Source organism: Cornus florida, unplaced genomic scaffold, assembly GCF_030987335.1.
Source record: "Cornus florida cultivar Cherokee Brave unplaced genomic scaffold, ASM3098733v1 CherokeeBrave_3.0.0_Hap2_Chr07, whole genome shotgun sequence".
Lineage (NCBI taxonomy): Eukaryota > Viridiplantae > Streptophyta > Magnoliopsida > Cornales > Cornaceae > Cornus > Cornus florida.
The window spans coordinates 420,731-433,059 of NW_026775577.1; the positions used below are offsets into that span (position 1 = coordinate 420,731).

At 35.7% G+C, this 12,329-nt stretch overlaps 2 protein-coding genes across 2 annotated transcripts; one reads left to right on the forward strand and one right to left on the reverse strand.

Annotated features, from left to right (window-relative positions):
- The first annotated feature begins 819 nt into the window (after positions 1–819).
- LOC132315608 (mitochondrial phosphate carrier protein 3, mitochondrial) lies at positions 820–4,976 on the forward strand. The gene is made up of 6 exons (XM_059813944.1): positions 820–1,456; positions 2,869–3,230; positions 3,320–3,363; positions 4,105–4,319; positions 4,428–4,552; positions 4,720–4,976. Exons 1-6 carry the CDS (start codon positions 1,103–1,105, stop codon positions 4,781–4,783), a joined length of 1,164 nt encoding a protein of 387 aa, XP_059669927.1. The 5' UTR covers positions 820–1,102; the 3' UTR covers positions 4,784–4,976.
- A 1,494-nt stretch (positions 4,977–6,470) lies between these two features.
- Positions 6,471–11,947, reverse strand: LOC132267474 (B3 domain-containing transcription factor FUS3-like). Its single transcript, XM_059768636.1, has 6 exons — positions 11,684–11,947; positions 8,051–8,140; positions 7,691–7,791; positions 7,306–7,352; positions 7,133–7,209; positions 6,471–6,971 (listed from the first exon to the last, which is right to left on the reverse strand). Exons 1-6 carry the CDS (start codon positions 11,945–11,947, stop codon positions 6,603–6,605), a joined length of 948 nt encoding a protein of 315 aa, XP_059624619.1. The 3' UTR covers positions 6,471–6,602.
- Between the last annotated feature and the right edge of the window lie 382 nt (positions 11,948–12,329).

Below are 12,329 nucleotides of genomic sequence, written 5' to 3' on the forward strand. Positions count from 1 at the left end.
TTTCTTTCTTCCTTTACTCTTCTTCTTTAGACAGCGTGAGGAGGAAAGGAATACGCCGGGCACAATTCTTATTACAATCGTGTTATTGTAAAATTCATTCTATATATGGATCACATTACATTAATACATAATAAGTTGTAAAATGGAATTATAACTCTTGCAAGTATGATAAAAAAGATTATTGACATTTTAGGTTGGATTCTTAAATACTACGTATTGGGGTTTTGATAAAAAAAAAAAGAAAAAAAAAATAATAATAATAATAATAAAATGTTATGCATATTCTAATTCCTAAATATAACTACATATTATATTATATAGGTATACTTGTAATTCTGAATGGAGTTTTGTTTGATGCATTTGCAATTACTACAGGCTGTTATCTTTTGTTGTTTTCCTCAACCTATTATACATGGTGTTAGAGTGAGACGGAGAAAAACTTAATATGATTTCACATTTTTTGCATGAAGTCGTCCAATCTTTATTTTATGACTCTTCATAGGTCATGTAAATTAATCAAGGAATAATAAAATAAAATAAATAATGGAAAAGTGTTAGGGAATTATTAGAGCCTTCTATGGGGCAGAATGTGTGAGTATTTATCTAATTAAATATAAATTAATTAAAAAGAATGTAAGCAGAGAAAGGAAAAAAAAAATTCCCCTTTTATACCATAAATGAAATTTTTTTTTTTCCTCTTTTTGGTAAATAAAAAAAAAAATACTTGTTTGTGTATTTTCAAATTTTCTATTCATTTAAAATACATACTGATTTTCTTTATTTTTCCTTCCTACGGTTTTTTTTTATTTTATTTTTTTCATATCTCAAGTCTCAACAATTACTACTATACTGCCGTTCAAGTAAATAAATAAAAGTAGCAGTAGACCCCCAAACATAGGAGCAGTTTAATTACAGGACATGACAGCCCGTATAAATAACGCAACGCAAAGGGTGACAACGGAGAATCGCTTTTTCTTGGGACAGAACTCAGTACAGGAGAATAGAGAAATTGGGTCGGGAGGGTGGTTAAAGCAGCCTTCTCTCCTTTTCTTTGTCTCAAAACTCAGTAGTGAGTCTTGTCCTCTCTCTCTCTCTCTCTCTCATGGCGTTCTCTGATAGCTCTCGAGAATCTCTCATCCCAAGCTTCATTTACTCTTCTTCCTCACTATCCAAAACCACATTTCTAAACAAAATGACCAACAATTCAAACCCTAGCCTCCTGTCATCGTCCTTCACACTACTACCTGCAAATGCAAATGCAAGTGGAGGAAGAGGGCTATCATCTTCAAGAAATGGGAATAACTTCCTCATTCCAGCTCCCGCCGAGCCTCAGCCCGCCAAGGTCAAGTTGTACTCGCCGGCCTACTATGCTGCCTGTACGGTCGGTGGAATCCTCAGCTGTGGCCTCACTCACATGGCCGTCACTCCTCTTGACCTCGTCAAGTGTAATATGCAGGTCCACCTCTCCAGCTCTGCATTTTATTTCATCACTCTACTTTTATTTTTTTAATCTATTTTCCTATTTCAAATATCGTGACTAAATATATATATATATATATATATATATATATATTTATATATATATATATATATCGTTATATGTGTTTTTTAATCTCGCCAAATAAATTTACACCGTAACTACATCCATTTCTCCTTGTTTTGTTTTCCTTCAATTTGATTTGGCAGCTTTTTGATTTTATAGTTTTATGAGTATCGACTCCCCAAATAAATTGTTGATGCCAACACATTGTTTTGAGGATTCAATAACTTATTTCGAGAGTCAACAGTACATTAAATCAGCCTCAAAATAATTTGTTGACTCTTGAAATAAATTTTTGAACTCAAGCTTTAATATAAGTAGAACTAGAACTGAATGTTTGGAATGTAATTTTGGTAAAACCCATATATCAAGTGGAGACGTCACCAAGATTGATGGTCAAGAGCTATCAAAAGGTGAGTATTATTTTAATTTTGTAACGGGAAGTTTGATTATTCACCGTGGAAAAGATTGAATGTGATCTTGCTTGTAGAAATAAAGCATCCTGTATTACCTGAAAATTTGTATCTGACATATTGTGTGGTTCATTTATAACTCTAAAATTGGAAGCAAAATTCATACAACAATATATAGACTTCAGATCAATCATACTTTATAGAATAGGAAATTAGGCACTTAAAAACAATATGTTCCTAAAATAAGAGTGGCCAAAAACTAAAGATTGAGATGGATGTACGGTAAAACAAGTAAATATAAAAGAAGACACACAAACTAGTAAATATAGAAGCATAAACATAAATATGTTCATGAGATGTTGGAAGCAACACGTGATAAAATGGGTAAAAAAAGAGTGACTTGGTTGTTTTGATGATGAAGTAAGACCAACAATTACATTAGTGAGAAAGAGTAACATGATCCACATTGAGAATAATGCTGGGGGAATGAGAGATCAAAACTAACTTGGACTGGATGGCAAGGAAAGATATGATGGCATGCGGTTTAATTGGAATTTTGAGCTTAAATACAGCTGAAACGAAAAACATAATTCATGTTGTCAACCGTAATAGTTGGACGTGACTTCATTGACTTTGAGAAATGCTATCCGATGACATATGTTACATGTTGCACTTAAGGTTCATATATTTCCAGTATCTGATACAGATGTGAGTTCTTCATATTTGGAGTTTATTTCTGTTCCACTTTCTTATTCCTGAAAACTTCTGTATGGTATCTGATAAACATATGTGATGTTTCCAAGTTTGTACATTTTCCAGTATTAAGATCAATAGATCTTTAATACCTATTTTGCCAGTTCATATATTCTTACTAGAGATTCTGTAATTAACTCTCGACTTCATGAAATTCATTAGATTGACCCTTCAAAGTACAAGAGCATCTCCTCTGGTTTTGGAGTATTGCTTAAGGAGCAGGGATTCAGGGGCTTCTTCAGGGGATGGGTTCCTACTCTGCTTGGTTACAGTGCTCAGGGTGCCTGCAAGTTTGGATTCTATGAATATTTTAAAAAGTACTACTCTGACATCGCTGGACCGGAGTATGCATCCAAATACAAAACTTTGATCTATCTGGCTGGCTCTGCATCTGCAGAGGTGATTGCGGATGCTGCTCTTTGCCCCTTTGAGGCAGTGAAGGTTCGGGTTCAAACTCAGCCTGGTTTTGCTGTAGGAATGGCAGATGGATTTCCAAAGTTTGTCAAATCTGAAGGCATTCTTGGGTATGCAAATTTATCTTTTGTTACAGTAATAAAGTAGTTTGAATTTTAAGTTAGAAAATATCATTCTAAATTCCAACGAATCTGTACAGGTTGTACAAAGGCCTTGTTCCTCTTTGGGGGCGTCAGATTCCATGTAAGTTGAAGCATACAACATCGTTCCTCCCCCCTCCCTCCTTCTCCTGCATAAGAATTTTAATTATTTTCTTTTAAATGACGTTTTGATCATGTTTGAATTAAAAACCATACTCTTATAGTGTTACACCTTTTACGTTTGTTGTCCTTGCTCTTTCTTGTATTAATGAACATCTAATGATCAAAGAAAATGATTAAAGATAACTGTTATAGTGTTATATAGATCAGCAGCTATAATATGACAAGCCTGCCTACTTGGTTTACCCTTTTAAATATGAAAAGCAATCATATAGAGATGAGTGATACTGTATGATATTGTTTCTTCCGATGAATCTGTCTTTTTATATTGATGTCCGAAGGGTAAAATATGCATCATGCAGTCTATGATTAAGTACAAAATGGGCAAAGGTCATAGACTCACAGTAACTAGTGGCATCTAGAACAAGAACGTCTGAATCCTTGCCTCCTACTCTTTCGATTTCTGTTATGTATAAAGTTCACTTTTTCAGTGGTCAGAATTTCTGACAGACATTACTGGAACTTTCCATGGTGCTCTTGGTAGAAGCTAGAAGGGATGGTTGCATAATAAACATTGAGAAGATTGTCAGAAAATAATGGTTATGAAATATGATCATGGTTTCTCTGTCCAATATCTGTGGTTTATGTCTTGTTATCGCTTCCTGTAGCCACATCTGTAACAGTGGTTTCTAGATCTTTGAAAACCAAAATGGCAAATTTGCAGATACAATGATGAAGTTTGCTTCTTTTGAGACCATAGTGGAAATGCTCTACAAGTATGCCATCCCTACACCGAAAAATGAGTGCAGCAAACCTCTGCAGCTTGGTGTGAGCTTTGCTGGTGGATATGTGGCTGGTGTTTTCTGTGCTATTGTGTCTCATCCTGCGGACAATCTTGTTTCTTTCCTCAACAATGCCAAGGGAGCAACTGTTGGTGATGTAAGTGCTCTAGCTTAGCATTATTTGCTAAACCTTTATGATGTTCCCTTCAGTACCTCATGTATACTTTGTTTTGACATTTTTTTTTATTATTTTCTGGTTGAACAGGTGGTGAAGAAGCTTGGGTTGTGGGGTCTCTTTACCCGAGGGCTTCCTCTTCGTATTGTCATGATTGGAACTCTCACTGGTGCCCAGTGGGGAATCTATGATGCCTTCAAAGTTTTTGTGGGGCTGTAAGTTTTTTGTTTTTTTCTTACATTTGATGAGCATTATGATGCCTCCGCCCCAGCATTTGGGTCGAGGGGAGTGCTTTGTAATTTTATTTTATTTTTTCTCATAGCTGATTAGGTTTCTTCAGTAATAAAATCAAAATTTGAATTGTGTTTTCTGTGGTGTCCAGGCCAACCACTGGTGGTGTTGCTCCCGCTGCTGTTCCTGCTGCTACTGAGCTTGCAAAGGTGTAGAACCGAGTTTTTCCTCTTTTTGGAACTTTAGACAGCAGGATCTAATTGGAATTAATAAACATAGGATAACTGATATTGCTTGGCTGGCCCTTTATAGTGAGGGAGTATTCCTTTGCTTAAGGAGGACTCTATCCCAATTTTTGTCTTCCACTAACTTTAATATCTTGGGGAATGGTTTTCTCCTCTTGCCTTTGATCCTCTCTTAAATCATTTATGTCTTGTTTTTGTTTATCACTTGTGTTTCCCAATTTATGCTGTCCATGTGCATGCCAAGCATCCATTAGCAAGATCAAGGTTTTTAACTCATTTAACCAGAATTATTTATCAGCTTCGATGTGAGTGACAGTGAGTCTGTTGGCATTATGAATAAATGTTTCTTGCATGTATGATGGATGTATTAGTGGTGCAGAACCACAACCTGGTTGCCACAGCGAGGCAGTGGCTAATATATGCGGTAGGTGCTATATATATTCAATTTGATGGTGTACGTTGTATGAGATGCCGGCCATCTATATTGACGGACGGTGGTCTGCAGCAAGATTGGCAGGCAGTGGCTGGCTAATTGATTAGCTATTTTACTTGATTAGTGATGGTGGTGATCAAAGAGCGGCAAAATAGGAAATTATTTTATAGGATCAAGTGGGCTCCAAGTCTCTCTAGAAACATACTATTGCCAAGTTCACTGAATATTTTACTGTGGAAGGCCCCAAATCCCTGGATTTGGATCATCCTTTCTTCCATTTTTTCTAAAAAGGAATTAGCTTACCTTGGCTTCAGAGTTTGCAGGTTACACTCCATTTCCCCTAAAAAAAAAATTTGCTCATCGTTTCACTGTTGGTGTGTAAAGCGCGGGACCACAATCAATGAAAACCACTAGTGGTTATGCTGGGTGGCTCTTTTTCCATAAGAAGAATGGCACCCCAAACACATTTGTTTTTTTCCTTTTCCTTTTGTGATTCATTCTATCCAATGAAGTGAGAAAAAATAATAATAATAATAAAAAACACGAATTGAAAAGGAATATGAGAGTTGAAACTTGAAAGGTTTGTTAACGAAAAAAACATGCTACCTGTATCAGCTTCATGACACAAGTGAGATTTTAGTGGAAGATTTGAACCCACAGTGTTTAGTGGAAGGTTCAAACTCATATTTAGTATATTGGATGTGACTCATGATCTGTCATACAATCCAACTACGCTACACCCGTCAGGGTACTAGGCATTCAACTTTACTTAAGAGAAAGAGGATATGACAAGTTGATTCTCAAAAACTGAAGGATGGAATCAATATATGCTTTCTACAAAGGCTTGGTGGCAGGAAAAACACTATTCTTTTTTGTATGAAAATTGAGGCACAAGTTTTGCCCAAACTGGAAAGGAGCTCTTAGCCCCCTATCAAGATTCAAGACCAATGCACAGATGCCCTGCAAGTAGGAATTTTTAATAACTGTAACAAAAAAAGGGAACCCATGAGAAAAACTGTCAGCTTCATCTCACCTTCAAGGTATTAATTGCCCTGGATCATGATGAATTAAGCTTGTATACCATAAAAGATACTACCAGGTAAAATCATTAAAATCCAATATTATTGGCAAATTAATTAATATATACCATACGACAACTTTATAGATCAGGTGTTGGAATACACTAAAATACAACATAATTATGATGTTCCACAAGTTATTCTTGGTGCTTCTTATTGTTACATACTTCTTATATGCTAATAACTTTTTCATTAAGTACATTCCTTGCCCCCCATACTGTTACAGGTAGTATGTATTACCTTATTATTCAATACTAGTGCCACTTCTACTGGAAGCTTATAAGTAGAAGTCATCAATAGACAGGTTCTCAATGGATCCGAAGCTTTCCACTCTGTTACCCCTCGGATAGTTGGTCATTGATGGCTCCAAGAAATCAAGCCGAGCGTCATTCGAGGAGGTGGTTTCATATATGAACGACGAGGAGTCCCTGTCATCTGTTATGGGGAAACTCATAGGAAAGTTATTAGATCTATTTAACTCAAAATCATAAAGAAACAGCTCATTGGAAGCATTCCATCCAGAACCACCATATGCATCAGTAGAAGCTTGCATCGCTTGAATAGCCTCGTTCACGATATGACTCTCATAATATTCAGCATGCGGTCCATGCGGGTCTGGCTCAGAACCTTTCCTGGCTTGAATGACCTGAGAATATTCATTAACAATTCTATTGAATGACCTGAGAATATTCATTAACAATTCTAAGTGCTAGTAATCAAGAATTGTCAGAAGACTGTTGAAGGAAAGGATTTTCCAAAATTATAGAAAAAAAAAAAAAAAAAAAACATTAGAACAGGGCAGCGTACATAATTATGGTTTAGATAATCTTTGTACAAAACAATGAAGTCTCCCTGGTGCAAGCCATGTGTATTAACAAATTCCCCTAAGAAAACAAAGGAAATTTATCATTTGAAGTTTGTCCGAGAAAGAAAGTAAATAGCAGACCAAAAAAGGATAAAGAATGCTACGAAGATCATACCAGTATTTTCTAGTACATACATTCGGCTGGAGTTATTTGGCCAAAACCTGCATAAAAGAGGAAAATGAAAAATCAAGCATGACATGTCTGGAGAGAAGATGAATTCAAAGATAAGTCATGAGCTGCTTGCTTGTCCCCTAAATTTTCCATCCAAATGGCATTTTACAGTATAGCACCTTGGTAGTGAATACCTTTAGTCATAAGAAAAAGAAAACTCATCTGATTTTTTTCCGAATCTATGTTTTGTTTTGCAACACTTGGTATAAATAAAAATGAGGTAGGTTGTTGTAGTGCTAGCTTTTTTCCAAAATAAACTCCAAAATTTCATATTTGGAGACAAAGGAATGCCATCTTCCAGTGATCAAAGAATCATATACAGTCAAACCTGTACTTGAAACTCCACACATGCCGACCATCCATATCATCCATGTATATAGGGAACCCTTCCTTGGACTCCAGGACCGGGAGGTGAGTTTCAGCTGCTTTCTGAAATTTAATTGTCCAATAATACCATAAGTTAGGTTCCCTTAATAGAAGAAACTAGCTGTACCAAACATGTTCACCATATATTTATAGGACAAATTGCATGGTTGTAGGTTTCAGAGTTACCAACAACAACAACCAAGCCCTTTCCCAATTACTTGAGGTCGGCTACATGTATCCCATGTGAATTTTAGTTCGGGTGATGCTTTCAATTATAGAATGGCGATAAGATATATGTTTTTTGAAGTAGTTCGACGCAAACCTTTGGGAGAACCATTCTCCTGAGGGAGCCTACATCACTATGTTGAAGCTGTTTCTGGAAAAGAAACCTCAACCTTGCTGGATCAATTGCCTAAAACATAAAGCCATTGAGGAGTTGTCAGTCAAGACACCTAACTAACCATTGAGAAACATCTGGCTGAGCCTCATATATGGCATGGTTGAATCTAACTACTTAACCAACAGACTAAATGAAAGAACATAATAATAACGACGACACTCACTGGGCTAATTACAATGCCTTACACATTAATGACCTCAAACAAAATGAACTGCAGTACAAGAAGTGTCAAATATCAAGATGTCCAACAAATAGTACAGCATAAACATTTACAAAATAGGCAGCCATTCCAAGCACTGCTAAATTCCCTTGCATTATTGAAATAAATATAGAAGATACACATGCCTCATAATGGCTTAAGCATCTATTATAGTTGGTAACATCCTATCATAACAACAAGATCATGTGTACCATACTATCAACTACGGATAACATGTAATTTGTTCATAATGGGGAGGATGCCACACATGAGGGAGTATGTTGATCAAATAATAAATAAATTAAACCATACTCTAACAGCTTTCACAATATAAAATATTTTTATAATCTACTCGACGTGAGAGAAATAGCAAATAATAGTAATTTGTTTAGTCTAAAAGAAGCAACGGTTTTTTCAAGCCGCCGCTAATGATTTAACAAGTCAATGGTGGTAAGTCACACAAATTTCTAATAGCTTAAACTTCTAGAGGTTCATTGTTTAAGTATATACATGTCCATATGTCTAACATGAATATTAGTAAAAAATTCTAATCACGACGACTAAATTAGGGGTGAATTTTTTCTATTGAAGCATGTTGTTTTGGTGTATGCAATGGTTGTTTTGCACCACCGACAAAATTATAGAGGCGGTTCTTGGTGACCGCCGCGAGAGTTGTAGAGGCAGTTCTTGGTGACCGCCTCTAAAGTTGTTTTACCGCACCACCGACAAAATTATAGAGGCGTTTCTTGGTGACCGCCGCCAAAGTTGTTTTACCGCTGATTAATATGCTTGCTGTAGATAGAAATATGCCACTAAAAGGGCAACAAGTAAAGTTATGGCACTGACAAATATTTTTTGTAGTGTGTATTATGCATGAGAGAGAATATACGCTACGAGAACATGAAAATGCCACTGCATGGGCGGCGGCGGTTGCTAATGGTCCTAGAGTTGGTAGCATTTGTTATAGACCGCCGCTAAAAGTCGAGTGATAATTTTTGTAGACTGCTGCTAAAAAATTGTTTAGTGTGTTACATGCTGCCCACAGGCAATAATTATCTAGCTCAAAGGGCAAATGGTAAAGATTTGCCACCAAAATGACATTACTTGTATGTAGAGATGACACGTAAGCAGAATATATGAACCCAAAAGTGTATAAACTTCAATGACCTTCAGACATTTGATTAACCATTCGGAAAAAATAAATAAATAAATAAATAAATTGTCTGAAGGTTATATATACTTTTGGGGGACCTTCAGACATTCCTGCAATTATAAAAACAAATTATATACTAATTAAATTTGATTCTAAGTTTGTCTTATTCCCAATATCACAATCGGAACATAAAATATTTTCTAAACATATGACTATGATGATAAAGACAGAAAATCAACTAAATTACATAACAGGTAACATAAAAGTTATCTAAACAAGAAATCAAGACACAATTGTACAAAGCATAGATGCCACACAGCTCATTGTTGAATAGGAAAAAGACCAAACCAACTGTTAACTGCATACAGGTTTCCTAGGAGCAATTATGTGATTTTCCACACGATCATGTGATTTTCCATGTAAAAAACCATATGTGAAAGAAAAAATATTTTGGCACTAGTCATTTATTTGACTTTGTAAGTGAATGAAAGTGAGAACCTAAAAATATACAATTCAATCACTTTTAATTTTCTAAATCAAGAGATGCTGGGATTGAACATGTTTTGAAAATTGAAAATTATTAAAACATGTTTCAATATGAGAAGAAAAACTAAATTATGTGATAAACCTTTATCTATAACAAATAATAATTGTCATGACAGACATGTCCAAGTTTTAGCACTAAAAAATTACGTAGTAGCATGTAACACTTCCTATACAAGTATGTTTTGCAAAGGGCAAGCAAGTGTAGGCACAAGTATAAACATAACTAAGAAACTTTGTTTTCTGTGAACAAATATTTACCAAATAACATGATTTTATACAGCAGGGTAATAGTTTCTGACTTTCTTCAGATTGTCAAAAAAGGAAGAAAAAAATTGAAATAATAATAATAATAATAATAATAAATGAGCCATATTAAAGTCCTGGTGCTACCATTCCTCACTCTCCTATACTATTATCCTGACCAGCCAGTCTCCTGATTCTTAATTTCTGTCAAAAGTTTCTTAATCCGTTAGAATTGCTAATTACGGAGTATGTTTTATATTAAGACTTTAATTTTTACAGTCTTCCATATTTGTAATCTTATTAAAAAATCAGCATTAGTAGCCTTAATCCAAGTATAAATCATGTACTAACAGTGACTCTATCACATACATAAATGTATACATACTATGTTCCATGTATATATACATTCCGCCTCAGCAGTATGTAGACTGACTCAACATAAACAGCCATAGAACTATAGAAGCAAGGATATGTATTGTTGTGTTATGTATCTGGAAACAAGTAAAGACAGAGACCACCGACCGATTTCATGCACTCTTTTAATTAATTTAGTACCTAACAACCAAGACTTTCATTAATTTATAGCTAACAAACAAACAAACGCACCGCTGCCACCAATTGACTGTTTCCTACTTAATTTATTATCCTTTTAACTGACTGATGCGTGTATGTGTGTGTAATACATACATACAGACATATATATATATATATATATATATATATAGTCTGATGAAAAATAGATGGTGATGATCATGAATAATTACATATGCAATCAAGATATAATTTCTTTATAATACTAATGTTTCTGCTTACTTTCTCTGAAAAACGCTGTAAGATTAAAGTTATGTTATAATCAAAAATAAAAAACAAATCAAAATTCTATATCAGGAAAACACAAAAAGCTTAATTCCCAACCGACCACGCAAAAATTTATATACACTTATAGATATTATATATATATATATATATATAATACACATATACATATATCCAGGAATAAATATATATATATATAAGTGGAACAGTTTCAAGTACAACTTGACATTTGCAGGTGCCAGAAAATATCTATAATAAGAAATGGTATAAAATTAATTAAAATTTTGTATTAATTTCTGTGTTGAGTGTTCACGGGAATAAGAAAAAGGAAAAGAAAAGACGGAATAAATAGCATGAAGAAACTATTACAGAACGGAGGTGCTTCCAGAAAATAAATCCCGAGATTAAATCACCTGGCCAACTCATGAGGACCGACCGAGTCAGTTAAAAGTAAAAATAAAAATAAAAACAATTAAAACGATAGCGAGTAGTAGAATTTTGGCATATATATATATATATATAAAAGGAGGAGAGAATGAGGGAGGAAGGGAGGGGAAAAGCAGCACAAGAACAAGGGAAAAGAAAAGGAGAGAATTACACGTGCGGGAGGGAGAGGGATGGGCTGGGGCTGGGGCTGGGGCTGTGGCTGTGGCACGTGCGAGGAGGAGGAGCTGGAACTGGAGCTGGAGGATTGGAAAGTGGTAGGCAGAAGGGCGTTTAAGGAAGAACGCCTGAGTCTGGTCATCCTTTTCTTCCTGTTCCTGATCTGGAAGCATCCTAAGCCTAAGCTTGACTGGGTAACAAGGTCACGGCTCAGCTGATCACTCGGCCGATTCAACTCTCTAACACCACGGGTCATCATCTCCTCGTGACCACCACCGTTGTTGTTGTTGTTGTTGTTGTTGTTGCTGCTGCTGCTGCTGCTGCTATTGCTGTCGCCCTGCACATTAACAAATCCGGCACCACCTGCCATCATACCATAGGCCTCGATTTCGTGAGCCATCACTGAACAACTGGCTCTTAGGGTTTTCTCTCTTCTCTTTCACACACACACACTCTCTGTCTCCGCTCGGCAATCGCTTAATGGGGGTGATAAAAAAGAGAAGAGGGTAGTGGGCTTCCTTTCTCTCTCACTCTTTTTTTTTTTTTTTTTCCTATTTTTGGCAAGGGGATGGGTTGGGTGGTGGTAGTATTTACAGTAGTCCCATTTGACGAAGGAGAAATGCCATTTGTGTAACGCTCAT

What these genes read in the sequence shown, in the direction of transcription:
- LOC132315608 (XM_059813944.1), top strand. Translation starts at nt 1,103, where the DNA reads ATGGCGTTCTCTGATAGCTCTCGAGAATCTCTCATCCCAAGCTTCATT. An exon ending in TCGTCAAGTGTAATATGCAG is followed by an intron (nt 1,457 to 2,868) that starts GTCCACCTCTCC and finishes GAAATTCATTAG; the next exon opens with ATTGACCCTTCAAAGTACAA. An exon ending in AAATCTGAAGGCATTCTTGG is followed by an intron (nt 3,231 to 3,319) that starts GTATGCAAATTT and finishes GAATCTGTACAG; the next exon opens with GTTGTACAAAGGCCTTGTTC.
- LOC132267474 (XM_059768636.1), bottom strand. Translation starts at nt 11,947, where the DNA reads ATGATGACCCGTGGTGTTAGAGAGTTGAATCGGCCGAGTGATCAGCTG. An exon ending in TCCCTCTCCCTCCCGCACGT is followed by an intron (nt 8,141 to 11,683) that starts GTAATTCTCTCC and finishes TTTATGTTTTAG; the next exon opens with GCAATTGATCCAGCAAGGTT. An exon ending in GGAGAATGGTTCTCCCAAAG is followed by an intron (nt 7,792 to 8,050) that starts GTTTGCGTCGAA and finishes ATTAAATTTCAG; the next exon opens with AAAGCAGCTGAAACTCACCT.